Source organism: Sceloporus occidentalis, unplaced genomic scaffold (assembly GCF_023333645.1).
Source record: "Sceloporus occidentalis isolate IW3139 unplaced genomic scaffold, rSceOcc1.0.p SCAF_8, whole genome shotgun sequence".
In the NCBI taxonomy this organism is placed as follows: Eukaryota; Metazoa; Chordata; class Lepidosauria; order Squamata; family Phrynosomatidae; genus Sceloporus; species Sceloporus occidentalis.
Window position 1 is genome coordinate 16,087,330 of NW_028316988.1, and position 24,567 is coordinate 16,111,896.

Here is a 24,567-nt window from a genome sequence, read left to right on the forward strand (position 1 = left end):
ACATCTTGGGCATATTCTGAAGACACATTCTGAAGGTGAGAAGTCCTGTGCTAGGCATCTTAAATGTACTTTTCACAATGTTTCTCATGATGTTGCCTCCTGCCATCTGGGGAACTCAATCTTTCACTGTGCATCCTATCAAAGCAACTTTCAGAATGGACATTGAGGTTTGGCCAACCTTGGTGGACATTGGACAGTTCCCAGCTGGTGGTGCACTCTAGAGCTTCTCATCCGTTCAGACCTACACAATGGTACTTCTGGTTGTGGAATATAGGGCTTGTAGTTGAACACATATGGAAGATGTTGGTTTGGGGTTGACTGCTATGGCACAACGTTTTTCATGTATACCAAAGAGCCACATGGGCTTTATGTTTATCTGACATAGGTCTTTGTAACCTGTTGCCTTCCGATGCATGGAGCACCTGATAGAAACAGGCTGCGGTTCAGGGAAGCTTAGGCCACATCAATCCTGATAGTCTTTAGATGCCACAAAACTCTTTGGTTGCAACAGACTAGAATGGCCACCTCTTCCTTGGAGATGTCATGGATTTCATGGCCTGCCAGAAGAGATTGGTCTTCAGTACTTAAAAATCAGACAGCATATTTAGCCACCAAATCTCTCCTGGCAGGTCATTCCCTTGTCTAGGGGCGGCCGATGAAAATGTCCTCTGGCTAACCATTGCCAGTCTAGTCCTGGTTGGTTGAAGTCAATGTCCCCCAGAGGACACTGGATTATATAGGAATAGGTGATCTTGTAGGTAACCTGGACCCAAACCATGTAGGGCTTCAAGTCCAAGACCTGAATCTCTGTCCCATTGACATGAGAGCCACCACCCATCACTGCCCTGATCTAATCCAACTCCATGCTCCTTGCCTGACGTTCAATGGCGGGTGCAATTGCAACAGCCTTGGTGTATCTCAAGTGATGGGACCAAGAACTTATTTAATGGTTGTACAAATTTACTTGAGCAAAGTTAGGCTGCCTTTGGGCAACTGGCCATGCAATAGAGGGACAGCTCTCTCCTTGATCAACAGTCAATCCGGCTCCTCATAATACTTAAGACTGCATTTCTGGAACTTCCTAGGCCCAAGTACACAACGATTGGTGTCGGCATCACAAGGCTTATGCAGTCCTGGTCAGGATGCTATTATTGGACTATCTCTGAGAAAGTACAACTATTTGCATAATGGCATTTATCATGCTATAGAAAGATTGCAGCCCATGAATCCTAAAGATTTGTTTTCCCAAGCCATGATGCCGAATTTCAGACACACCCCTAATAGCTAAGTGTTACACTGTTCTTTCAGTCTTAGTTATGGTCTCACAGTGAAAATATATTGTACTGATCTTTTGATGTATGTTCATACTACTTACTAACTTTTGCTCAGGATATTTATTGACGATGGCTAAATGCTTGATGTGTGCTATAGCTTTCTCTTCCACATGATGCAACGGTAGTACTATGATTGTACTTTAATGCCTGTAGCTGCATCCTCTGGAAGTCTGGGATCTGTAGTGTGGTGAGGCATTATGGCTCTTGCATTTGAAATACTTCTCTTGCGAGACTAGAAACCCCAGGATTATATGGAGTGCAGCCATAGCAACTAAAGTGTTATGACTATGTCATCTGCAAGAGACCAACATCACTAAAATTCCCTCTTAACAGGGGTCTTTTTTCTTAATATTTGTTTGTAACAGGAATTCTAGTTTCCTATTTAGTTTTTTCGCCTCTCCCATTTCATTTTATGGTTCCCACACTGTTTATCTTTATGCAAAGGGATCTTGTAACAGAGGGAAAGAAGTTGGAAGCATGGTTTGAATGTTGACATTGGAAACCCGGGTTTGAATCCCTGCTCAGCCATGGAAACACACTGGGCAACCTTGGGCAAGTCACACTCTCTCAGCCTCAGAGGAAGGCAATGGCCAATCCCTTCTGAACATTCTGCCAAGAAAAACCCATGATAGGGTCAACATAAGTCAGAAATGACTTAAAGGCACACAAGAACAACAAGAAGCATAAACCTTTGTAGACTAAATCTACTTCATCCCTTGCATGGAATACACTTCATGAAGTAGACCAAGTCTATGGAAGTTTATGTTACCAAATTCTTTCTCAAAGGTGCTCCAGAATTCTTTTGCATACTGATCCAAACTAACAGGGTTATGTCTTCCAACTGTTTGTCCCTTAGCTTTTTGAATAATGTGTGTTGATTCGGAATATAATTTTGCAATGAAGATGTTTGGATCTGTACCTGCTGGCATGCTTTCATAGCAAGGACATGCCAGTCAAAAGTATACTTCTGTTTAAAATAATCTGCTCGGGCCCAAACCATTTCTGATGAATAAAAACAGGAAAAGGTGGCCTTTTGATTCCTGCTAGAGTCCTGTTTGTGTGTGTCTGTCTGTGTTTAATTTATTTATTGATTCAGTCTTGCTTATATGCCCTTAAAGGTCTCAGATTCCCTTTTTCTTACAGTAATAATCAGAATTGTAATAGTGGGAATGATAGTTATAATAAACCTTCCCTTCATTTTTCCTGTTCCGAATGGAATCAGCACAAGCTTAAGAAATGAAGCCATGCATGCGCCCAGGGAAGGACGACATTATGAGATCGGCTCCCTTCATTTAACTCCCTCCCCATCCTTTAATTTCTGAATATTGTGGTGTAGGGTTCAATATTTGATATCTGTGGTATAGCCAAATACAGAGGCAATACTCTAGCTTGTGGAAGGCGAAATAAGATTACGTCTGGATCTGCCTCATTGTCTCCAATGTCTCTAACATTAGTGTTCTAGTTCCCTGGTTTATTCAGATGACTGGGCATCTATAACCAGTTTTTCTATCCGGTCGAACGAGTCACTTCCCAAACTACTGTATGAACCTGGAGTCGGAGTGGTAGAAGAAGCAGCCTGGGACAAACGCCATTGACGTTTGCAATGACCAGACTCAGGATGCTTCTCGGACAAAATGGTAAGTTACTTCAAACGTTTTTTTTAAACAAGACTCTTTTAAAATCCTTTAAAAAAAGAAAACTCCAGATCCAGAAGGTATCTTTTTTTCAGCACCAGGGATGCAGAGATCAACTTTAGACTGCAGCAAGTGAAAGAGACTGGTCCTGCATTGCAATTGTTTGACCAGATCAGACACCGATTTTCACATGGCATGCAGCTTACCTCTCAGCTCCTTCTGAGGCTGGTATTTCTACACCTTGGGCTCCAAGAGTGATGGGATTCCTTTATATTTTGTCCTCCACAGGTGTGTCGTTCCTTGCTGCTTTGCTGCTGCTTTTTGCGGTCGCTGCCTGGCCTTGTCCTCCTGCATGCCATCGCTGCTCTGTCTATGTGGCACAGTGCGAGCATTTCTCATCACTCAGAAAAGGTGAGTTTGTCCTCATTCGCTCCTCCACTGTCATTGATCCCATTTCTGAGGCTGCAACTACACTGTAGAATTCACGCAGTTTGACACCGCTTTAACTGCCATGGCTCCAGGCCATGGAATCTAGGGATTTGTAGTTTGGTAAGATAGTTCACCTTCTCTGTCAGAGAGCTCTGGTGCCCCCCAAAATTACAGACCCCAGGATCCCATAGCATGGAGCCATGGCAGTTAAAGCAGTGTCAAACCGGATTCTTTCTGCAGTGCAGGTGCAGCCTGTGACTTGGCCTAATCAAAACCAATCCCTTCTGGAGAATTCCAGAAGTGGCAACTCTTTTTAAATGGTTACAGTCAAACTACATATCCATGGAGTCTGTAGGTACAGATTCAACCATCCATGGACTGAATACACAGACACACACAGATATCAAAGTGTAAACCTTGATTTTTACCATTTTATATAAAAGACATCATTTTATTTTGCCATTGCATTTAATGGGACTTGTGCATCCATGGATTTTGATATCCACAGGGGGTCCTTGAACCCAACCCCGTTGGATGCTATGGGCCCACTGTGTTTTCTTTCCCATGGGGACATGGTGGGGTCTTATAAGGACCATGGAAACTACCGTTTCTAATTGTCTTCTCCTTTCCCTCTTCTCCATCTTCTAGTTTTAGCAGGTCTGTCAAATCACACACAGAAGATAGTCCTGCACCATGGAAACCTTAGCAAGATACCACCATTCTGCTTCACCAAATTCCCCCACCTCCATTTCTTGTCGATCACGGGGTGCCCCATTTCTTCACTGAACGACTTCACATTTTCCTCGGTTCATGTCAACAGCCTGAGAGTTTTGAACCTCAGCAACAACCATCTGCACAGCTGCATGATCGAACCCATGGCTTTCTCCGGCCTTCTCTTCCTGCACGAGTTGATTCTAACCAACAACAGCTTGGACATCTTGAGAAGATCATGGTTCCTGGAGATGCCTGTACTCCTCAGGCTTCATCTCGGAGGAAACCGAATTACCTACCTTCCTCCTAGAATGTTTGAAAGCTTAACCAGACTCGGCGAACTGGTTGTGTCTTCCAATCTGATTCAGTATCTCCCCATGGACACTTTTTATGGGATGCCTCTGCTGACGAAGTTGGACTTATCAAACAACAGGATCCTCTTTATCAACCATGAGGTCTTCCAACCTTTGCAAGCCCTCAAGCATCTCCTCCTGTTTCAAAACAGGTTGACTGTCCTGCCCACCCTTCCAAGTTCCATCAGCCTCCTGTTTCTTCATGAAAATCCATGGGAGTGTACTTGCCAGCTGGTGGTCTCCTTGGTGCCGTTGCTGGCTAAAATTCAGTCTCCCGATGGGGTCACTTGTGATGGGCCTCCTAGCCTTGCTGGACAGCTGGTGGCAAGCACAAGGCCTGAAGGTTGCTCCCTTCGATCTGAACTTCAGGCTCCATCTTCATCTTTGTCCTCATCTTCTTCTTCATTTCCATCATCTTCATCATCATCATCAGTAGCAGCCACACACGTTGCAACATCGGGGTTTTGGAACCTCAGCTTGCTTTATGGATTTCTAGGTAAGTGCTGGAAATGATTGTTGAGATTCTTCATCACAGTCCATATTTTGTAATTGTACAAATGTGTAACTGCGTTGCAAAAATGCAACAAGACCCTGTTAGTGAATTATGAAAAGATGCATCCAGCACTAGCAAGAGTGCTCCACTTCCGAAGTATGTTGGATGCTTCCGATGTACATTGGGCACATCTGATGCACGTGGAGCACTTCTGATGTTTATTGGGCATTTCTGATGCACATTGGGTGCTTCTGATACATATTGGCACTTCTGATGTTCATTGGACCTTTCTGATTAGCATTGGGCACGCCTGTTGTGCTCTGCCACTTCCTACCCAGTGTCCTGATGTGCAACGGAGTGTTCTGATGCTCATTGGTGCATACTGTACAGATCAAGCATTGGTCTGACCATGTGTAGCAGTTGTATGGAAATGTTGGCTGGGCTACTTTCCTCTCTCACCATTGACCATGTTGGCTGAGGATGATGAGAGTTGGAGTCCAGCAACATCTGGAGAGGGACACACTTCTGAGGTTTAAGCTAATTTCCCATGTTCCCCATTGGAGTCTGCCTTTTGCTTCTTGAAGAATAAAAATATAACAGCTCAAACCAACAACTATGTCATTTTTCTTTCTTTCCATATACAGGAGGGATCCTTATTTGTTTAGTGATATGTCTGATTCTCTGCTGCTTTTGCCACTTTCGACGATATTGCAATTGCGTCCACTTTGAACACAGGACCAAGAGTAGGCAAACCTACCAGAACCAGATGAGCCGATCATTCTTGAATGAGGAGAGACCTTCAAACACGGAGCCACACATCCTTTGCAGCTTTCCAGTTGTCGAGAATACAGCAGCCGGTTTTGAAACAGGCCACATGGTGAGAAGGATGTCTTATGGCTGTTCAAGCGAAAACTGTAGAACTTCCCATGCGGAACAGAAGGAGTCTTCATCCCAGAAGCCTCTGGTTGCAGTGTTGTCGATGGATGCTGCGGGTAAAACAGTTGTGACTCTTCACGAGGCAGGAACAGAAGTAGGGGGCCCTGCCATGCATCAATCGCATTGCCACATGCACGAGGAAAACACTGACGGAATGCACAAGGCATGCGAAGAAAGAGCAGACAAAGTCACTGCATGTGCGAAGGGCTGTGGCAGTGAACAGCAATGTTCGGCGGAGAGACAGCGTGCATCCTGTGACTCCTGTCATGCTGCTTCCAGTCAGGTGGAAAGAAAAAATTGTGGTGAGTGGGCAACACAACACAAATAAACACCCCCAAGAATCATGCACATTCACTGTGTCTTTTCAAGCAGTTTGTTCAGCAGGCTATAGGGAGCACACAACTTCCTTGTTGCAATAGTCTTGCTGGTTTACTTCTGAGCACAATTCAAAGCTGGCCCTCCACATTTTCAGCTTTGACTTTTGTGGAGTTGATTATTCTCAGACTTTATTAATATGTTCTCTCTAGGTACCTCTAGGTCCTCCAGCATGACTTTATGGTCAGCATCTGGTAGACATTGACTATAGAGTTGTGCTGGAATACCTAGAGATTCCCAGTGGAAACACTTCTCTAGGCATTTGTAGATCCTCCAATGTGATTCTATGGTCAACTTCCAGCAGACATTGACCATAAAGGTTTGCTGGAGGACCTAGAGGTTCCTAGAAAGGTGTTCTCTCAAGTTTGGGGGGGGGGGGGGAAAGGGGTTTTTTATATTTGCATTTTTCCACTTTCACAGGGGTCCTGTGCCCCTAACCCCAGTGAATGTAGAGGGCCCACGGTGTTTTCCTGCATAGCTGGGAGTTGGATGAATTTCAGGAGGCCATCTCTAGCTGTGATTTTGGTTTTGTTCTCCTCATTCCTCACTCCTATTCATTTGCTTTCAGCTTTGGAGAAATCTGTTGAAAGACCAGTTTCACACCCCGAGATTCACCTTGGAGGCCTCCAGTGCCCGCAAGCATTGGTCCATATAGATTTCCATGATGGAAGTGCCCTGAAGATGGAGAAAGACCATAAATGGGCTTGCGAGATCTCTTCTAAGAGGAAGGAATCTCAGCCAAGTGGATTTCACTCCCACACTTCCCATCACTGGTCAGCAATACGGAGGAAGGCTTCATCTCTTTGGAGACCTAGCCATCACCACCAAGCGTGCTTGGTGTCCCCTCAATCCGACAAGGCCTCTCGGGTGAAACTGTGGCAAGAAAGCTTGGTGCAGAGAAGACATTCTAAGCACAGGATCAGAAGTGGAGAGTCAACTTGGAAGACTGGTCTTTACTCTGACTTTTCCTTGTCGGCAAGCAAAGTGAACACGAGACAGGAATGGAAACCACTCCGTGACCGTTGTCCCCATCCAACTAGCTCTACAACCTCCACCTCTTCTATACCCAGCACATCCAGCCAGTCAGAAGAGAATGGCCTCACCTATCCAAAGGAAACCCCTATTGAGATGCGCTGTGATGCCGACCATCCTAGGATAAGAGCGAGATCTTCCCAACAGTTAGGTGATATCTCTCAAGTAAGGAGAAGGCATCCTGAATATAGGAAAGCCAGGGGCTCACAACAAAACCCAGCCATTGGTTTGAAAAAGGAGTCGTTCATCATGGAGAAAGAGTGGAAATGCTCAAGATGTGGTTTTAAAAACTCCAGTGCACACTCAATAGTTCAGAGAACACATACTCATTGGAATTCTAGCCCCAGGACCTCCAGAAGAATGCGAGATGTGGTCACCCGACAGTCCTCTACTAGTACAATCCACCTAAAAGGTAACAGTTAATGGCTGAGATCCTACATTAATGAACATAGCCTAAAAGTTCTGCTGGCAGTTTTGTTTTCAGGAGGTGCATTGGGAAGCTTGTCTTTCATCTCTGGCAGCCAATTATTTTTGGACACATTTGGCCCATTAACTCATAAATGTGATATGTACATCATAAGATTAGGCTAGGCTAGACTTGACTAAGGATGCCTACTCTGATATTAGTCAAGTCTAGTCTAGCCTAATCTTATGATGTACATATCATATTTATGAGTTAACGGGCCAAATGTGTCCAAAAATAATTGGCTGCCAGAGATGAAAGACAAGCTTCCCAATGCACCTCCAAAGTCTTAGGCAAGGATCTTCCTCAGTCTTGCTACTTTCCAGCCCTTTCCTTTGAGATGTCAGGGATTTCAGCCTGCTACCTTCTGCACTCATAAGAAGGCGTATCATGTATCTAAGCAGGACAACTGCAGTGGGTATGAAAGACAATTTTCTACCTTGGGTCTCTCTGGAGTTTACACAACCTGCCCCAAATGCCCAGATTCAAAACCAACTTCCAGATGTAGCTGGATGGTCATTACCAGTGGGCCTTTGGTATCCACTGGGGGTGGATCCCATATGGATACCAAATGGGTTCCATATGAGTACCAAAATGCAGGATCCCATATGGATACCAAAATCTAAGAAAGCTCAAGTCCCATTATACACAATGGCATATTACAATCCACCTCTTCTTTTTGACCAGACAGAAAGCTGAGAAATCTGGACAGATCTAAAGGCACAAAAACAGCGCCAGAACCATAAGCAGCCTTTGGGCCACACCTTGTCCACTTCTCCATTAACTTAATGTGCTGGTTCTCTCACTAGCAGAATTGAGCAAACATCACCGGTTTGGCACTGATCTTGCTTTTATGTCTGATTTTACAGAACGTGAAAGGGCCTTCGCTTGCTTCAGCCAGGATGAGAACTCCGAGAAGTCGCTACCAGAAGAACCCCGGCATTCAAGAGATTTGCCAGCCCTTCCGCCTCCCACTGGAGTTTCTCAGACTGCGCAATGTGAAAATGATGCTGAATCCACTTATGAGGAACTTTGTCCTCCTGTGGCCAGCGCAATGCCACTTACTGAGGAGACCTCTACACAACTGATTCTGAAAAATGAGGTTGGGAGGGTAGGTATCCTAAAGGCTGTAGAAACTGGAAGGGTGGTGGATCACTCCATGGACACCTACTCTCCCAGAAATACAGACTCAGGAGAAGAAATTGTGGATGCGGAAGGGTCTTTGGAAGCAATTCCCCTTGGCGCTCTTGGCCAAGACTTGATGGAAGGTGGACAGGATACACCTAGTGCATACTCTAATGTGATGCTTTCAGACTCCTGCTATGATGCCTCCAGGTGCTTTCTCTACAGGATAGAGGCAAACCTGTCCCTGATGGAGACATCCATCTCTAGCCGGAGCTGCAGTGAAAGGCCTTATTCGGATGCTCAGGGAGATGGCTATGAAGAGCTCACCACCGCCATCACCTCCTGCTGCCCTGTGGTTCAGAAAATGTGCCAGATTAACTTTCCTCTTCTGTCTGAAGAGGATGAACCACAAGGAGAATATGAGGATCAGACTGGAGAGCTAGGGTAGAAGCCATTGAAGCCAATGAGACCAGTGGGGGTCTGTTGAAATCTTTAGCTATTTTATCCCAGTGTCACTGTTTTGCAAAAATAGCATCCATTCATGAAAGAAAATCATGTTAACGTCTATCCGTATTTCATTCCAAAGTTGCTTTTTAAAAAATGGCATCCATCCATGAAAGTAAATAATAAATAGTGCATGTATGTCAACTTGTCTTGAGCCAGCATGACCTATGTATTGTCTAGTGTAAACCCTTCTCTGTTGGGGTTGTTCATTTGCAAGAATACACCTACCTCCTCTAGCATTATTTTGACTTACATAATGCCCAACAAACCCCCTCTGAACAAATTCTGCCATGGAAATTTCATAAGTCCACCTTAGGGTCACCATAACTCAAAAATGACTTGAAGGCACACAACAAATAACCATTAAAGGTACAGGAGCCGCTTCCAATTTTCACTCTGGCAACCCTACACCTGGATGGTAGTTTCCTACCAACGTTTTGTTTCAATGACCCACCAACCCTCCTGGATGGAAGTCTCCACTCTGCTAGAATGGTTGCCAGCCAGGTCTTTGGCCAGGTATGTCTACAAAAGACTCCTTTTGTATGACAAATTTTTCTGAATTCCTCCAAACCATCCACTCACCTACTGACCACCATTGAATGGTTATGGAGAGAGCAAGGAAACCATAAGGAATCACCCCTAAAATCCCAACCAACCCTAACGGTGTGATGGTTCTCCATTTGTTGAAGGTTGCTTTCCTTCTTGATCGAATGAATGAAGCTTCCAGTGCAGCAGCATCTTCGTGGACTCTACTACTTTCTGGCCAACACCAATGAAGATTTTAAAAAATATTCACGAGTTGTGGTACATTTTTAATCTTCCCCACCCACTCGTCCCTCCAAAATGGAAAACAAAAAGTTTAAAACCAAGGCTTGTACAAATCATCCAGTCTTCAAATGAATCAGGCGTCCCTTTACGTCCCAACTCCTTGGAACCCGATGTCAGAGACTGTTCTAGGAGAGACAAAGCCAAGTTGGAAACCCGACTGGTCTCAAAGTCACAAGGTTTAAGCGGACATCAAGGGGCCAAACAATAGTTTGTCTTTACCAGCTGTTTTGGTTTTTTTTTAATCTATGGCACCGTATGTCCGCGTAGAAAACTGCTCCTCCCCTTCAACGCAAAAGTTTGTTGTTAATTCTGTTTCAGTTCCATGCATGAACGAGAAGGGAAAGTGTTTGCATTCCATGCAAAAAGGAAAGAGGTGCTCAGAGTTGTGTCTCGTCTCTCGTTTCGGGGCTACAAGGGTCCTGTTTGTTGCCGCAGCTGCTCTTTCGACTGTGATTCTCATTTTCCACATGAGCTAAGGGGTCAGGCCGTATTAAGTACCTGTGTCGAAACAGAGATGTCAAGTTAATGACACTATGTAGCCACAGGTGGGCACCATGCAGCCCAAAGGCCATATGCAAGACACAGCCATGGGTGATACCTCTGGACCTTTTAAAAAACTAAGACAGTTTCTTCCTATCTGTCCTTCCTTCTCTCTGGATACATTGCACATAACACATCACTGCAGCCACTAGCTGAATTGTATAGTATATTGTATAGTGTTGGCACAGTGATATGCAGTCAAGTCCTGTGAGATATGGTACAGTGCAGTGAGATGCAATGCGTTACAGCGAGATGCTTGCTGAGTAAGTGCAGTGAAGTGAGGCACAATGTGCTTCAGTGGTACAAAGTAAGATGCAGTGTGGCACAATGTGCTTCAGTGGTGCGCAGTGAAATACAGTGTGGTCCAATGTGATGCAGTGTAATAGTGTGTTGCCATGCAGTTCAGTGTGATGCAGTGTGATGCCATGCAGTCCAATGTGATCAATGTGATGCAATGTGATGCAGTGATATGGAGTGTAGTGCAGTAAAGAGTGTATGATGTAGCAGACTGATTTTGGAGTAAATCCATCCTTAATTCAGACAGATTCCCTATCCCATTCTGCTGATCATTTCCCCTTCTATCCTTCCTCCCTTCCTTGACTTATTCACATGGTACTGTATTGTTTCAAAAATCCTCTCTAGAAATGCCATACATACACTATGTCGTTGAGTTCCAGCCGTGTGTCCGGAGGGGGATTGATGAGAACGTAGGATAATGTATTCTGGTGGTCATTCATTTCATCTGCAAGAAAAGACATGGGTGACTGGTAAAGTATCCAAGTAATAGAAAAATGCTAGTTAAAGAATATCAGACCTTTTGGGGGGTGTCTTTGTGAAATCATAATTGTTCCCAGAATCCTGTTTGGCATCTTATGCAGGTAGCAGTTCTCTTATGGCAGCAGTTGAACCACTTTATCCCTTGTGGGCTGTCTGCATTTACTTCAAGGTTCAGTAAGAAGAGTTGCACATGTGGTGCCCCTGCAGACTGCTTTGCACATGGATTTGTGCATTCAATTGTGCAAAGCTGATACTCATCCCAGGGGTTTTTGCAGCAGAATCCATGCCTAAATCTGCATGCAGGGATTCACACTATGCAACTCAGATGTAGGATCTCAACTGCCAAGTAAAAGCCATTTCTGCTTCCCAATACAGGTTCAATGGGACTGTTCAGGTCTGTGATTTGTACTACCAAGGTCTATGACAAGGCATGCAGAAGTGGCCATGTTCACAGTTGTCCTTGGCTTAAAACTCCACATATAATCCCACCCGCAATGGCACAAGCGTGCCTTAAAGGTGGAACAACCGCCCTCCCCAAAGGGAATGGCCATGAGCAGATTTGTGAGAAACCAGCACTCCACATATGAGGCAGTGTGGTGCAACAACAGAAGCATGGAGGCACAAAAACGGCGATGCTCATGGAAAGCAGAGGACTGATGTATCAGAAGGCCCCAGATATTCAACCATGCACATGCAAGCGGAGATGTTTGCAAATCATAAAATGAATAACTGATTCTATGGAAACCACAGCTTCGTGGTTCTGAAACCACAGAAACTCAGTCACACTCTCTCAGCCTGAGAGGAAGGCCTTTGAATAATAAATCTTGCCAAGAGAAGTCTAGGTGAGGGTCACCATCCGTCAGGCAGAGTCGATTTGAAGATACCTAACAAGAAGGGTTTTCCAGGAACGATTTCTAACTTTATCCCCAGACTTTCTATCACCCTCCAAAATACCAGTAACTGGAGAAAATTTGGTACAGTTCTAGCATCAGGCTTAGTTTTTCTAAGTTGATCTGCTTTGTGGTATTTGCACAGTCTTGTATAGAGGATTGCTTCAGGGATGTGGGAGATAAAATGCTGGGTTGAATGGGATTTCCATGGAATCCTTCCTTGGGGCAGCGAGGGAAGGGGACCTTCTAAATGAAAAATTACTCAGGGTCTTTCCAGACCAATGGTTCTTAGTGCTATTAATCCAACAGCTTTGTGGAGCTGGAATCTTGTTCTTTGCCTTGGGCAACAGAATATCTTGGAAGGCTTTGCAGATCATCTACTAGCAGGGCCCTCAGATCAAATCTCCTCCTCTGGATGTCTTCAGAAGAGGCTCCCTGCTGGAGATGCTCTAGCTCAGTAGCTCCCAAACTCTGGTCCTACGGATGTCTTGGACTTCAGCTCCCAGAATGGTTGGCCAAGTTGGCTGGGGACTCTGGAATTGAAGTCCAAAACATCTGGAGGATGAAAATTTTTGGAATCACTGCTCTGTCTGGAGATCCTGCATGGAGGGACCCCTTCCAACTCTATGTCATAGATGAACAAGAAACCTACTTAGAGTCATAGACTTGGAAGAGGTCCCTCAATGCAGGATCTCCAGGCAGAGCAGTGATTCCAAAAATTATATGTGTTCCTTTGATTCGCCTTCCTGACCACATGGAATTTCACTCCACGCTCAGACCGTCGGACCTTTGTGGGCAATGGGCCTTGGCTAAGGTCATTCCCTCACATTTATCACCTCCTTTAAATGCCCAGAACTCTCCTGTCCAAATGCATAATGAATTGCACCTTGTGCATCGCATTTCCAAGGCGATGTTAATGCCTAACAGCAGCTCTCATGCGGAGATGCTGGTGACTCAGGGAACCATTTTGATTCATTCCAAGCCATGATTTAGCTACATATAATGGGTTCTCATGACTACCTTTTTTGAGGGGCAGGGGAAGGCGCTCAGAAAAATAGACGCCTATGCCAATTTCCTATACAACACTGATGGAGCATAACAACTTACACTCCACAGTATACTCATGCCGGACTTTTTAATTTCCAAAATCAACCAATACACCTCTCCTTAGAATTAGGCTCTCAGTAGCTTCTAACTTGGCTTGGAGGAGGCATTTTGGAAGGCCAGAAAGAAAAGCACAGCCTTGCTATCATGCCTTCATGCAAGGCCTCCATGTTTTTGGCTGTGATCATATTATATTTCCTAAACTTCCCAACTGTCGTGACGCTAAACCCAATGGCTACCCATCTGGCACATGTCTCATGGGAGAGGTGTTCACCCTGGCTTCAATGGGTATGTTATATATCATGCCGTGACACCATGAGTCAAGCCTGTCTCCCGGAGGAGAAAAGATTTACCTTGCAAATATCCAAGGTTTACCCGATTCATCACATCACAGGCTGTTAAATTTGCTACATCCTCTACAGAACACACAGAGAAGAAAGAAAAGGGGGGAAAGTAATAAAGGAACGGAACAGAATCAAAGGAAAATGAGAGAAACAGGAACCAAAAGGAAGAAATAAGAAGCACGGACACAAAACGGAGAGAAAGAGAAGAGAAAGATCAGCGAGCAGCGATTCAGAAAAATATCCAGAAACCAGCTTTTGCGATTACATGGGCAAAAATATAGTCCAAAGCATATACATACATATATAGATATAGATATATAGATAAAAGAAAAATCAAAATAGAGACAAATGAAAAGGAAGCCAAATTAATTGTTCGGTCCATGGTGCAGTGTAGATGCGGACGCTAATAAATGACATGCGCAAAACAATTTCTTAAAAAGATAAAAATAAAAATTGGATTTGACAGATCACTATCAGAGGACCAGGGGCCATTGATCCATTAAACCTCCTCCCTCCCAAGAAATTAACATGGGACATCCACATTACACAATTATAGTACTAAGATTCCTTCTCCAAATGGCGGCAGGAAAGTCACTTCCTGATGCCATTTGGAGAAGGACCGTAGAGATAAAATGGAAGTATTTGGGCTTGCCTGGATGGGGTACAGAGCATGGGGTGATCCAAAAGAAGTTGGTCCGGGACCCCCAAAGACTTGCCCCCCATTGTAAAGCTTGATTTCTGAACTACAAGCCTAGGTTGGGTTTCTACCACTTCAACTGTGATGGGTTTCCTCCACCCAGGAACCTGGGAATTGTAATGTTTTGAAGAATATGAAGTGTAGAAGACATCCTCATGGAAGGACAAGTCTCAGAGTTTCCCAGGAAGGTAATGAACCCATTTAAATCTCCAAATGTCAGGTACCTCCTACGTGTCTTACAAGGAGTTCTGGAGGTTGAAACCATTTGAACGGATGATTCAGAAAGCACTTAGCAACCTATTCCTCTCTAAATCCAACACCTCCACCGACCAGGAATAAGCACTATGGACTGAATCGACAATAGGAAATTTAATTAAAATGGCTAGGAATTATAGGATGTGCTTTTGCATAAACTCTGTAGGAGGACCTTTGCTGCAGAGAAGGCTATTACTCAATAGGAGTATTTTCAATATTAGGGTTTCTGGATGGCGGGGCTGTTCTGCAAACCGAAGGGCAAAGTGGAAGAATCTCAGGGTGAAAGCAGAATCCTGAAGACAATATGCACCTAGATCAGTAATTCCCAAACTTTGGTGCTCCAGGTGTTTTGGATTTCAGTTCGCAGAAGACCAACCACCTTGGCAGCTGAAGTCCAAAACATCTGGGACCAAAGTTTGGAGATTTCTGGCCTAGATCCTTCTCTCTAGACTTATGGTGTCTTGAAAAGAGTGTATATGTGAATGAAATCACAAGGGCCATTCCTTACGATATCTCTAGTGGTCACCCCTAGATTTCAGATTTCATCCCCAAAACCTCAGGGCCTGGGATGTTCTTGAGCAATAGCCCTCTAAAATACTGAAGTGAAACCTTGGCTTACTTTTACTACTAGCTACTTTCACTGCTGGCTCCTTACTCTGGTGTGCAAGTATGCAAGCCTCCATTTTCTCATCTGCTCATGGTTGTATCTGGAAAGACATTCCTACAGGTTTCGGGATCCAAGATGGGCATCTGTTTCATTCAAGCTGTGTTGACCCCCTTCCCATGTACATCTTGGGAACCTAATAGACAATCTTGGCTGCTCCAGACATTTGTCCCTAAAGGTCGCCAACCCACCCAAAAGCTGGCAATTCCATTGGCGAGGACAAATTTCTGTTTAAAGCAAAAAGCACCGCATGCAAATGGAGGCGGGAAGCCATCTCATGGGTCTCAAAAGCTTTACAAAGGTATCGGAAGTGTGACAGAAGAAACAGCCAAGAGCTTAGGATGACGTAAAAGAAACCAAGGAGGAAAGCTATGGAATGAAAGGTTTTTCATTGCAACCTCAAGCAGAAGGGATTCCCCCCTCGTCACAAAATATTCGTTTATATTCTTTTAATTGCCGAATGAGAGCACTTTAAAGATAGCGGCACTGAGGACGCCTCCTTCCACCACAGTGTTTCCATTACTTTCTTCTCTCATTGCATTTCCCAAAGGCAGGGAAGTATGCGGCAGGGATGTAATTCTTTGCCAAATTAGTTCTCGAAGGAAGCGACATGTAATTTTAAGCAAGCGTCTCCCTGCTGTGAGACAGTCTTTGAAAATGGCACATTTTATTTTGGAAGACTATTCATATTTCAGGATTAGTTCTGTGAAAAGTCTGCATGTTTTTTGGTGAGTGCAGGAAACAGCATTTTCTGCGAAGGAAAATATTCACCGTGGATACGTAGGGATCGTGAATATGAGCTAGCCATGAAAGTGTAAGTCTAGGTTATGTGCTTGCAACTGTGACCATCCTTTTCTGCACAAAAGTGTGAATTTTAAGAAACAGAATCGGTCCTGAGCTATGAGGTTCCTCCACAAATCCAGACTTCTTCTTATCAGTTTCTCAACAACGCTTGAGAAAAACATTTTTGGACTGATCTTCAAATATTTTTAAATATTCTTCCCATCCTTAGTATGTGGAACTTAGTGTTATTTTCTGCCCTACCCACTTCCTAAAAGGATGCCAAATGGAGAGGCAAAGATGTATGGTCTTCACACAAGGATAATAAGGTGTTCAATCCATTGGAAGACCAAATCTACAAGAGCTTACTCTACAGTGTCATTTGCTCAGTCTAATAGATGCTCCAAAATCTTTTTGTATACCGATACCAGACTAACATAGCTATGTCTCTAAACAGAACCACTAGCCCATCGCTGCTCTAGACAGATCCAAGGCAAGTCATGGATAACCAAACGGTAAACTGTCCTGGATATGAGAAGAACAAAGAGGCATCTCTGGAGACACCATAAACAAAAAGAAGCCCCCACTTACCGTACCCTGTTGTGGGCAAGCCCAGATGTTTCATCCGGTTCTTCACCAGCTCCGACAGCTCTTGCCGCTCCGACCGCCGGTAGAGGCTCAACCTCTGTTGGTTAATCCACTCGGCCGTTTTGGGCGTGTGTTTGTTGGCCCCTTTCCGACTGAGTCGGCGTGCCCACTGCATGCTCTTGCGCCGAAGCAACGGGTGCTCGGATTGTTCGGTGGGGCACGAGTTTCGTTGATGGTTTGTTTTGGCATTCCAATGCTCTTTAAGCTCTTTGGTGTCCTCGCAATCTTCCACATTGATTGAGATCTGTGACTGGGAACACCAGTAGGCCATAAGGAGAAGCAATAAGCTGTTTCCCAACCCCTGAAGCGTCACTGGGGCCATGGTCTTGCACTAGGATAAGAGCACTTATATTCTTTGAATTGAAGGGCGTTTCCCGCAGCCAATGAGGATTGTGGTGTGTCTCGTGTGCCTCTGAGTCATTTCCAATTTATGGCGACCCTAAGGTGAAGCTATCATGGGGGCTTCCTTGGCAAGATTTGTTCAAAGGTTTGCTGAAGCCGAGAGCATGTGACTTGTGCATAGTCACCCAGTGGTTTCATGGCTGAGCTGGGAATCGAACCCTGGTCCCCAGAGTTGTAGTCCAACACTCAAACCACTATGCCACGCTGCCTCTCTCATCGCTTACCACTGCATGCACAAAACTAGGATGCACTATTTATTCCAGCTCAATGATGCTAAAAATGCAAGTGCAATCATACGTCTGCTCAACACTAGCAGAGGTGCAAGGACAAGGTGTTTATGTGTGTGTGTGTGTATACACATATTTATACAGTATATATAGGCATCGTCTTCTATCCATTAGTTCTAAAGTCTGAACATTGCACTTAACTTTCAGCATCAGGATTCATGCAGACATATACAGACAGAAACCATACTCACCTGTGTTCTGAGGTCATGAGGCTGTGAAAGAGAAAAGGAAGAGAAAGGAATGATTTTTTTTTTGGGGGGGGGGAATCTTATCTGAAAAAATGTATCATCCTTTTGTTGACAACTAGTGTGCAAGAGCAGTCTAAAAGCTTGTCTCAAGGTGATTTTTTGACAGCAGGCTTAAATTAAAATATAGAAAGTAGAGAGGATCTAGAGTTGTGGGGTATTTTTCTAAAGCAGTGGCAGCTGGTAGTGATGAATCCATTCTGGATATGAGTCTGAGGTTTTCATTTTGAACATATTTTGGGAACTAGGTACAGCTACCTGAATAGTTCCTTTAAAGTTTACTGCTTCACTGGACTAGGAAAAGTGAAGCTACTGCCTTGGACAAAGAGCCAAATATGTTGTCTCTGTTTCCTTTTGGATTCTTACATCAGTGGTAGAAAACATATGGGACTCCGTTCTATAGATGCCAATGGGGATCTCCGCGCTGGAAGAGCACAGTTTCTGGAAGAGACGGCCATAGCTCCGGATCCACAGGTCATCCTCTGTGATTTTCATCTGTTTCATAAAGGGAAGAAAGAGATGTTCAAACCTTCTGTGCTTTCCTTCAACCAAAGACCTCTATTTATGGACAAGGTCCATCAATGGGAGGAGGCAGTCTATGGCTGAGGCCTACAATTTCTGGAGATAAGCAATAGGGCAGAGAAGTTCTGGGAGACACATTTCAATTCCAGCAGGAATGAATGACAAAGTTTGCCATTTTGGTTCCATAGGAGGACACTTACAGCACAAAGGTAGCCAGAGCCAGGGGTGGTATCCAGGCCCAACAGCAATCTTGTAATGGTGATCATGTAGTCCTTCACAAATGACTGTAAGGAAGAAGAGGATCTGTCAACAATTTAATGTTATCCTGCAATATTTAATAGATCAGATTCCTCCCTCTTAAGGTGGGAGAGTCGTGGGATCCATAGGTCACAGGCAGGCCATGGAGGGAGGTTTCATTGCCTCTCTCAGACGCCCAGGAATATCTTCCAACCCAAAATAGCTTCCAGGGATGCCATTTTGGATCATAATGCAGTTTTGGACCCTCTAGCAGATTCTATCAGTCTGGTAAAGCTTCAAGAACAGCGCTGGTGGAAAAGAACATGTCTGCTCTCTGAGGAGGAGCCCAGCTACGTACTGAGAAGTTCATCTCCAGATGTTTACCCACCAGATGATGAATTTGCAGAGCCTGGAAAAAGATGACTGGGCAATTTCATCAACTATGCATTTGGAATAGGTAGCCATGTTTCTGCACCAGAACCAGAATCCCTGAGGCTCAAACTCATACATGACTAGGCTTCTTGTTCCTTGCCTTCTGACCTGGTAAAGCAACGTATCCAACATGCTGATGCTGAAAACCCGGCCAGCGGCAAATGGCAGTCGGAACATGAAGGCCAAGTTGGAGCCATTTTCACGTTCTTTCTGTAAGGAGAAGAAACACAGAGATATGGGCAGCGAAATCGCCTCTTTAGATCAAACCGAAGGATCCTGCCAAATTTCAGGATTTGAATCTGTAGGAAAAACACAAACCACTATTTGTGACAAAGTCTGCATTGCCAAAACCACTTTTTTCCCCTCTTGAAGTTACCTTCTCTAGCTTGGAAAGAGCCAACGAATAGCTATCCTTTGCTCGGAACTGCATGAACCTCATGTTGGATGGATGCGTCAGCTCTGTGATGATACTTAGACTTGGAAAAAGCCTGGGAAAGGAAAGGGAGAAACCAGATACTTTGCTTTTAATGTGCACAAGAAGGGTCCTGCTGGGCCAAAACAAGTGAATTGCACCTGCTGAGTGAGCTCCTTCACAAGTGCAAGTCACCAACAGAAGTGAACCATCATTGTTTAGAAAGTGGACATCCTTGCACCTTGTCTTATTTCTCCATGGGATCCAAATGGTAGCAAGAAATCCAACTTATGGTCCAAGAGTCCCCTTTCTCAACCACCCTCCCCTCTAAAAGAAACAACCAGCAGTGAGTCTCCATTTTGGAATGCCAGCGAGAATAAAAATGGGTGAGGCAGGCACCTCTGAGAACTACAGACATCTTACCTGAACATGGTTTGGACGTTGACGATGGTCTTGGCATCTGCCATGTAGTCCTCTTCGGCACTCATGGTACTCTCCTTATCCACCACCACCAAATTGTCGGCGTAAATGATGCCACACTGCAGCAAACTGTCCAGGCTGAAAGAATCCCACCCCAAGAGGTAAGTGGAGATGAGGATGCCTTTTTGAGCAGCGTTGGTAGGCAACCCATTAAGAAGTAACTGCATTATCCCGAATGCATGACATTTAGGGTGCAATGATGACAGGACAGTGCTCCTTTTCCAAATAATTTATATGGCCAGTAATTTTGCTCCATGTTACATAGGAGCAGGCAACTATGCAGGAGCCAGAGACCTTCTTCTCCTCTCCCCTTAATAGTCCTCCTAAATACTTCTGCCTTAGACAGTTGTATGCATTCAAGTCATTTCCAAATTATGATGACCCTAGTGCAAACCTATCACAGAGTTTTCTTGGCAAGATTTATTAAGAGGACGTTTGCCATTGCCTTCCCCTGAGGCTGAGAGTATGTGATTTGCCCACAGTCACCTAGTAGGTTTCATGGATAAACTGGGACCAAAACTTGGTCTCCAGAGCTTTAGTCCAACACTCAAACTACTATGCCACACTGGCTCTCATGAAGCTAAATACCAAATATTGACATGGAAAAAAAGTCTCCAAAGCCAGTTTCTATTCCTCATGGCTGTGATGACGGACAAAGAAACTTACTTGTCAATTGTGCCTTCCATGTAATAGACCATTGGGAAACAGCAGATGGCTTCCAGAAAGTGATGATCAGGCCTGCCAAGGGAGAAGGAAAGAGAGAAGCGTTTCATGGGGGCTTGCTTCTGTGTAACGCTTTGTTTCCCAAATCATCCATGACTCTCAGCAATGGACCCTCCTTAAATCTCGGGGAAAGGGAAGCACTTGCTTGTTGTCCAGCAACAGCACGATGGGGTTTAACTCCTTCCGCGACCGATAGTAGGCACGGAGAGGGACAATGAAGTTATACAAGCCGTTCCCAGCCGTCTCAGCCGACACAATGATCAGTTTGTTCTTAAACCCGTAGGCCTTGGCATCTTCATAGCTGTTGTGTTTGCAGCCCTGGGAGAGAGATCGGAAAGAATTGTGGCCATGATCCTACGTCGCAGTTTATGTTTTCATGACTTTATGAATTGGTAACTACATTTCAGAAATGCAACAAAACCTCATGCAAAGGGGTCTTGTAGCACTTTTGAAACTAACTTGAGCAAAAGAAGTTGTAGCGTAAGCTTTCATAGACTTGGTCGACTTCCTCAGATGCATGGAGTGAACTGCTGAATTTGATGAAGTAGACCAAGCTTATGCTACAACTTGTTAGTCTCAAAAGTGCTACAAGATCCCTTTCCATATTGATATTCCAGACTAACCTGACTATGTCTTTGAATTGTACTACAATGAAACCTTGTTACCAAATTGTGAAGATGCACATTTGGGCACTTGCAAGAGAGCTCTAATACACTTAGGGCATTTCAGATTAGGGATGGAATGGAAATACATCAATTTCTTGATCCCTTGAGAAACTGGGGCAGAACAAACAGCAACATATCAAAAGTGCACACATATCTGACTTTTGGGAAGTCCACAGTATACTTAAAATTCTCCTTCAGCACCTCATTTCATATAAATTGATTCTCTTCCCATCAGCTTTCTTCACTGACCAGCTTTCACAACCATACGTAGAAATTGGAAATACAATGGCATGGACAATCCTGACTTTGGGATTCAACAATAGACGCTGGATCTTTTGCATCGCTGTGGTTTTGTTGCAGGATGTTGCATGGATATCAAAATCCATGGATGCTGAAATCCCACTATATACAATGGCTTAGTAAAATGGTGTCCCTTATATAAATTGGCAAAATCAAGGTTTAGTTTTTGGGGTTTTATTATGTTGAATATTTTCAAGCCATGGATGGTTGAATCAGTGGATGCAAAATCCATGGATATGGAGGGGCGACTGTACCTATGTTCTACAGACAATATCTACAGTAGAAGGCAATTGGGCGCTTCTTCTTAATGGATTTTTGAACCCTGCAAAGGGGAAAACCCCACATTTGGAGACTCCTAAGATGCTTACCTTATCCAAACGTAAGCAACAGAAAGGAGCCTTAACAGGCAGAAGGTGGCACAGTGTGGGAGAACTTCCAATGTAGGGAGAATTGGGTGGATAGCCCTTGACATATCTGCAGAACATAAACAGAAGACTGGTCAAGATGTGGAATTCCACATCCACTCCAATGTAAAATGTGGAATTTTTTGGATTTTGAAATAGCTGTATTTGCACATACATACATACATACATAATGAGAAATCATGGAAATGGGAACCAAGTCTAAACACAAAATTCATTTCTAACACACTCCTGGCCATTCTGCCAAGGCAGAGACAACCGCAAGGTGGCACTGCGGCACCATTTTAACAACAACAACAAAATGCGTTCATTCTTCTCCTGACTGCTCTGTTGGGATTCAGGGAGAAAGGAAAGCCAGAAGAATGGCTCTACCCAGCAACAGAGCTGAAATTGAGCAGAAAAAAATGGTTAATGGGAGGTTAATTTATGCAAATAGGCCACTTTTTTGTGGGAAATAATAATAAATTTGCATGGCAATGTTTCCGTAGAACAGTAAACGGGATTCTTGCTGGGCCTTCTCATCTAGAGAGGGCAATCTTGAAAGCTTTCTTACACTCCGCTGTGCCCCAAAAGCCACTTGGCTTCCCTCATGCATCTCAGAGTGCAGCCTTTGCAGTTTGATGCGTAGTTTCCCCAAGGACCTGGAAACCACATGCCCTCCGGTCTGAGATCTGTTAAAGCAAGTCACTCATTAACCATATGGCATCCCATTAGTCCTAGTTGCTGTTCCTTTAGCAGGCACACTTCAAGGCAGAGAAAAGAAATAAGCACAGCAACAGTGCCATGTACCAGCCATGGATTTCGGCACACTTGAGTCCAATTCAATATAGTGGTCCTTTGCTGTGCTGGTGCTTCACCAAACTACAAATCCCAGGATTCTGTAGGATGGAGCTATGGCCGTTAAAGTGGCGCCAAACTGCATTATTGCTGCAGTGTAAATGCACCCCAGTTGGTTTACAAAAAGGCAGAAATTACAATGAAAACACATACAGTTAAAATGTATAAATCTGAGACTGAAGCAGTTAGACGACAATAGAATTACAACCATTTCAAATCCAGGGTGACCAGACGTCCTCCTTTTCCAGGACATGACCTACATTTCAAGCTCCTGTCCAAAATGTCCTCCATTTTGAGCATGACTAGGAACCATGCGTTCAAATTAGACTTTTTAGCTTTTATTTTGCAATATCCTACATTTTCCTTGAGTGGCCTACATTTTGCGGTGCCTTGTCCTCCTTTGCGGTTAGGACATCCAGTGACCCTATTAAAACCTTACTTTAAAAAGAAGATTAAACACATACAGTGGGTTTGGTTCCAGGACCCCCAGTGGATACCAAAATCCATGGATACTCAATTCCCATTAAATACAATGGCATAGTAAAATGGCAGCCCTTATATAAAATGCCAAAATGAAGGCTTGCTTTCTGGAAGTTATACATTTCAAAGCTATGGATGCTTGAATCCATGGATAAAAAAAAACACCATGGATATAGAGTGATGACTGTATCCATCCATCATTTTAGATTGGGGGATTCTGGGAATGTGGCCCAATAAAGTAATTTATTTCCTCCAAGGTCTGGATTTGAACCCCGAGCACGAAACCAAAGCGATGTACATCTCACTAACTCTATAACGGGAAGGCCCTCTTCGTCCGACTGAGTCATCTCGTCTTCCGACTGGTCGCTGAGCATGTCGCATGGTAAGAGGGAAGAACTGTCGGCCACCTCCAGAACTGGAGCGATGCTGGGTCTCCTTTTGCCAGATCCATTCTCCGCCGGCAAGGTGAGTTTGCTGTTGTTCATGGGGCGACACTCTGTGTTCTGCAAGTCCATGGCTACTGTGCCTAGGAAGAGACAGAGACAAGGTGTCAGGTACAACCTCTAATAATAATAATAACAACAACAACAACAACAACAACAACAATAGCATTTACATTTCTATACCCCTTATCAGTGAACTCAGCACTCTGTAAGTTTACAATCTGTAAGCCAGTTGTCCCCAACAAGCTGGTTACTCATTTTACTAACCTACGAAAGGATGGATGGCTGAATCAACCTTGGAGCCCTGGGATCGAACTCACAACCTTGTGGCGACAATAATGGCATTAAACCACTGTGCCACCCAGGTTCCTTATACAATATTAATAAGATTTATTTCATACCCGCCTCTCCCCATGGATCAAGGTGCGAGACAGCAACAGTTAGCCAACAAACAAGCAACATCAGTTAAAACTTGGAGCAGATTCTTGGCCCATTACTCCACAAGAATAGCTGGTCAAGAAATGATCATGCATTGATGATGATGATGATGATGATGATGATGATGATCCTGATCCTGCTACTTCCACAAAAATGGGACCCAAAGGGGCTTACAATTTTTAAAAAAATACAATTAAAAACATACCAAAATGGGCCTTCAAATGAAATTAAACAAGTATGATTTTAAAACACACCAGTCATTAAGAGAACAAAATGCCATTTTAAAATGCCATATATTCCACCATTCATCTTTTAAAGCGGGCTTT

General features: G+C 44.1%; 2 protein-coding genes across 12 annotated transcripts in view; one reads left to right on the forward strand and one right to left on the reverse strand.

Moving 5' to 3' along the window:
* The first annotated feature begins 2,937 nt into the window (after positions 1-2,937).
* On the forward strand, positions 2,938-9,333 carry LOC149308034 (uncharacterized). Its single transcript, XM_089536845.1, has 7 exons — positions 2,938-2,971; positions 3,257-3,379; positions 4,046-4,957; positions 5,599-6,192; positions 6,834-7,709; positions 8,630-8,683; positions 8,753-9,333. The coding sequence occupies exons 1-7, from the start codon at positions 2,938-2,940 to the stop codon at positions 9,331-9,333; spliced, it is 3,174 nt and encodes a 1,057-aa protein (XP_089392971.1).
* Positions 9,334-10,180: 847 nt separating this feature from the next.
* Positions 10,181-24,567, reverse strand: part of LOC149308035 (potassium channel subfamily T member 1) — a 91,103-nt gene continuing 76,716 nt past the window's right edge. For 5 of the 11 annotated variants that reach the window (XM_089534955.1, XM_089534964.1, XM_089534959.1 and 2 more), the window contains 14 exons: positions 23,670-23,886; positions 21,990-22,095; positions 20,802-20,974; positions 20,600-20,671; positions 19,877-20,011; positions 19,418-19,529; positions 19,150-19,251; positions 18,573-18,656; positions 18,217-18,345; positions 17,797-17,817; positions 16,860-17,166; positions 13,882-13,944; positions 11,415-11,499; positions 10,181-10,715 (listed from right to left, as the gene is read on the reverse strand). In XM_089534955.1, the coding sequence (XP_089391081.1) occupies positions 10,595-10,715; positions 11,415-11,499; positions 13,882-13,944; positions 16,860-17,166; positions 17,797-17,817; positions 18,217-18,345; positions 18,573-18,656; positions 19,150-19,251; positions 19,418-19,529; positions 19,877-20,011; positions 20,600-20,671; positions 20,802-20,974; positions 21,990-22,095; positions 23,670-23,886 (1,727 nt within the window). In that variant the 3' untranslated portion in view covers positions 10,181-10,594. Of the gene's footprint in view, positions 10,716-11,414; positions 11,500-13,881; positions 13,945-16,859; positions 17,167-17,796; positions 17,818-18,216; positions 18,346-18,572; positions 18,657-19,149; positions 19,252-19,417; positions 19,530-19,876; positions 20,012-20,599; positions 20,672-20,801; positions 20,975-21,989; positions 22,096-23,669; positions 23,887-24,567 lie in introns of those variants that run through there. The other 6 variants (XM_089534957.1, XM_089534961.1, XM_089534958.1 and 3 more) reach the window with 4 other exon arrangements.

Coding starts and splice junctions, on each gene's coding strand:
- LOC149308034 (XM_089536845.1), top strand. CDS start 2,938: ATGACCAGACTCAGGATGCTTCTCGGACAAAATG. Junction 2,972..3,256: donor GATGCTTCTCGGACAAAATG/GTAAGTTACTTC, acceptor TGTCCTCCACAG/GTGTGTCGTTCCTTGCTGCT. Junction 4,958..5,598: donor CTTGCTTTATGGATTTCTAG/GTAAGTGCTGGA, acceptor TTCCATATACAG/GAGGGATCCTTATTTGTTTA.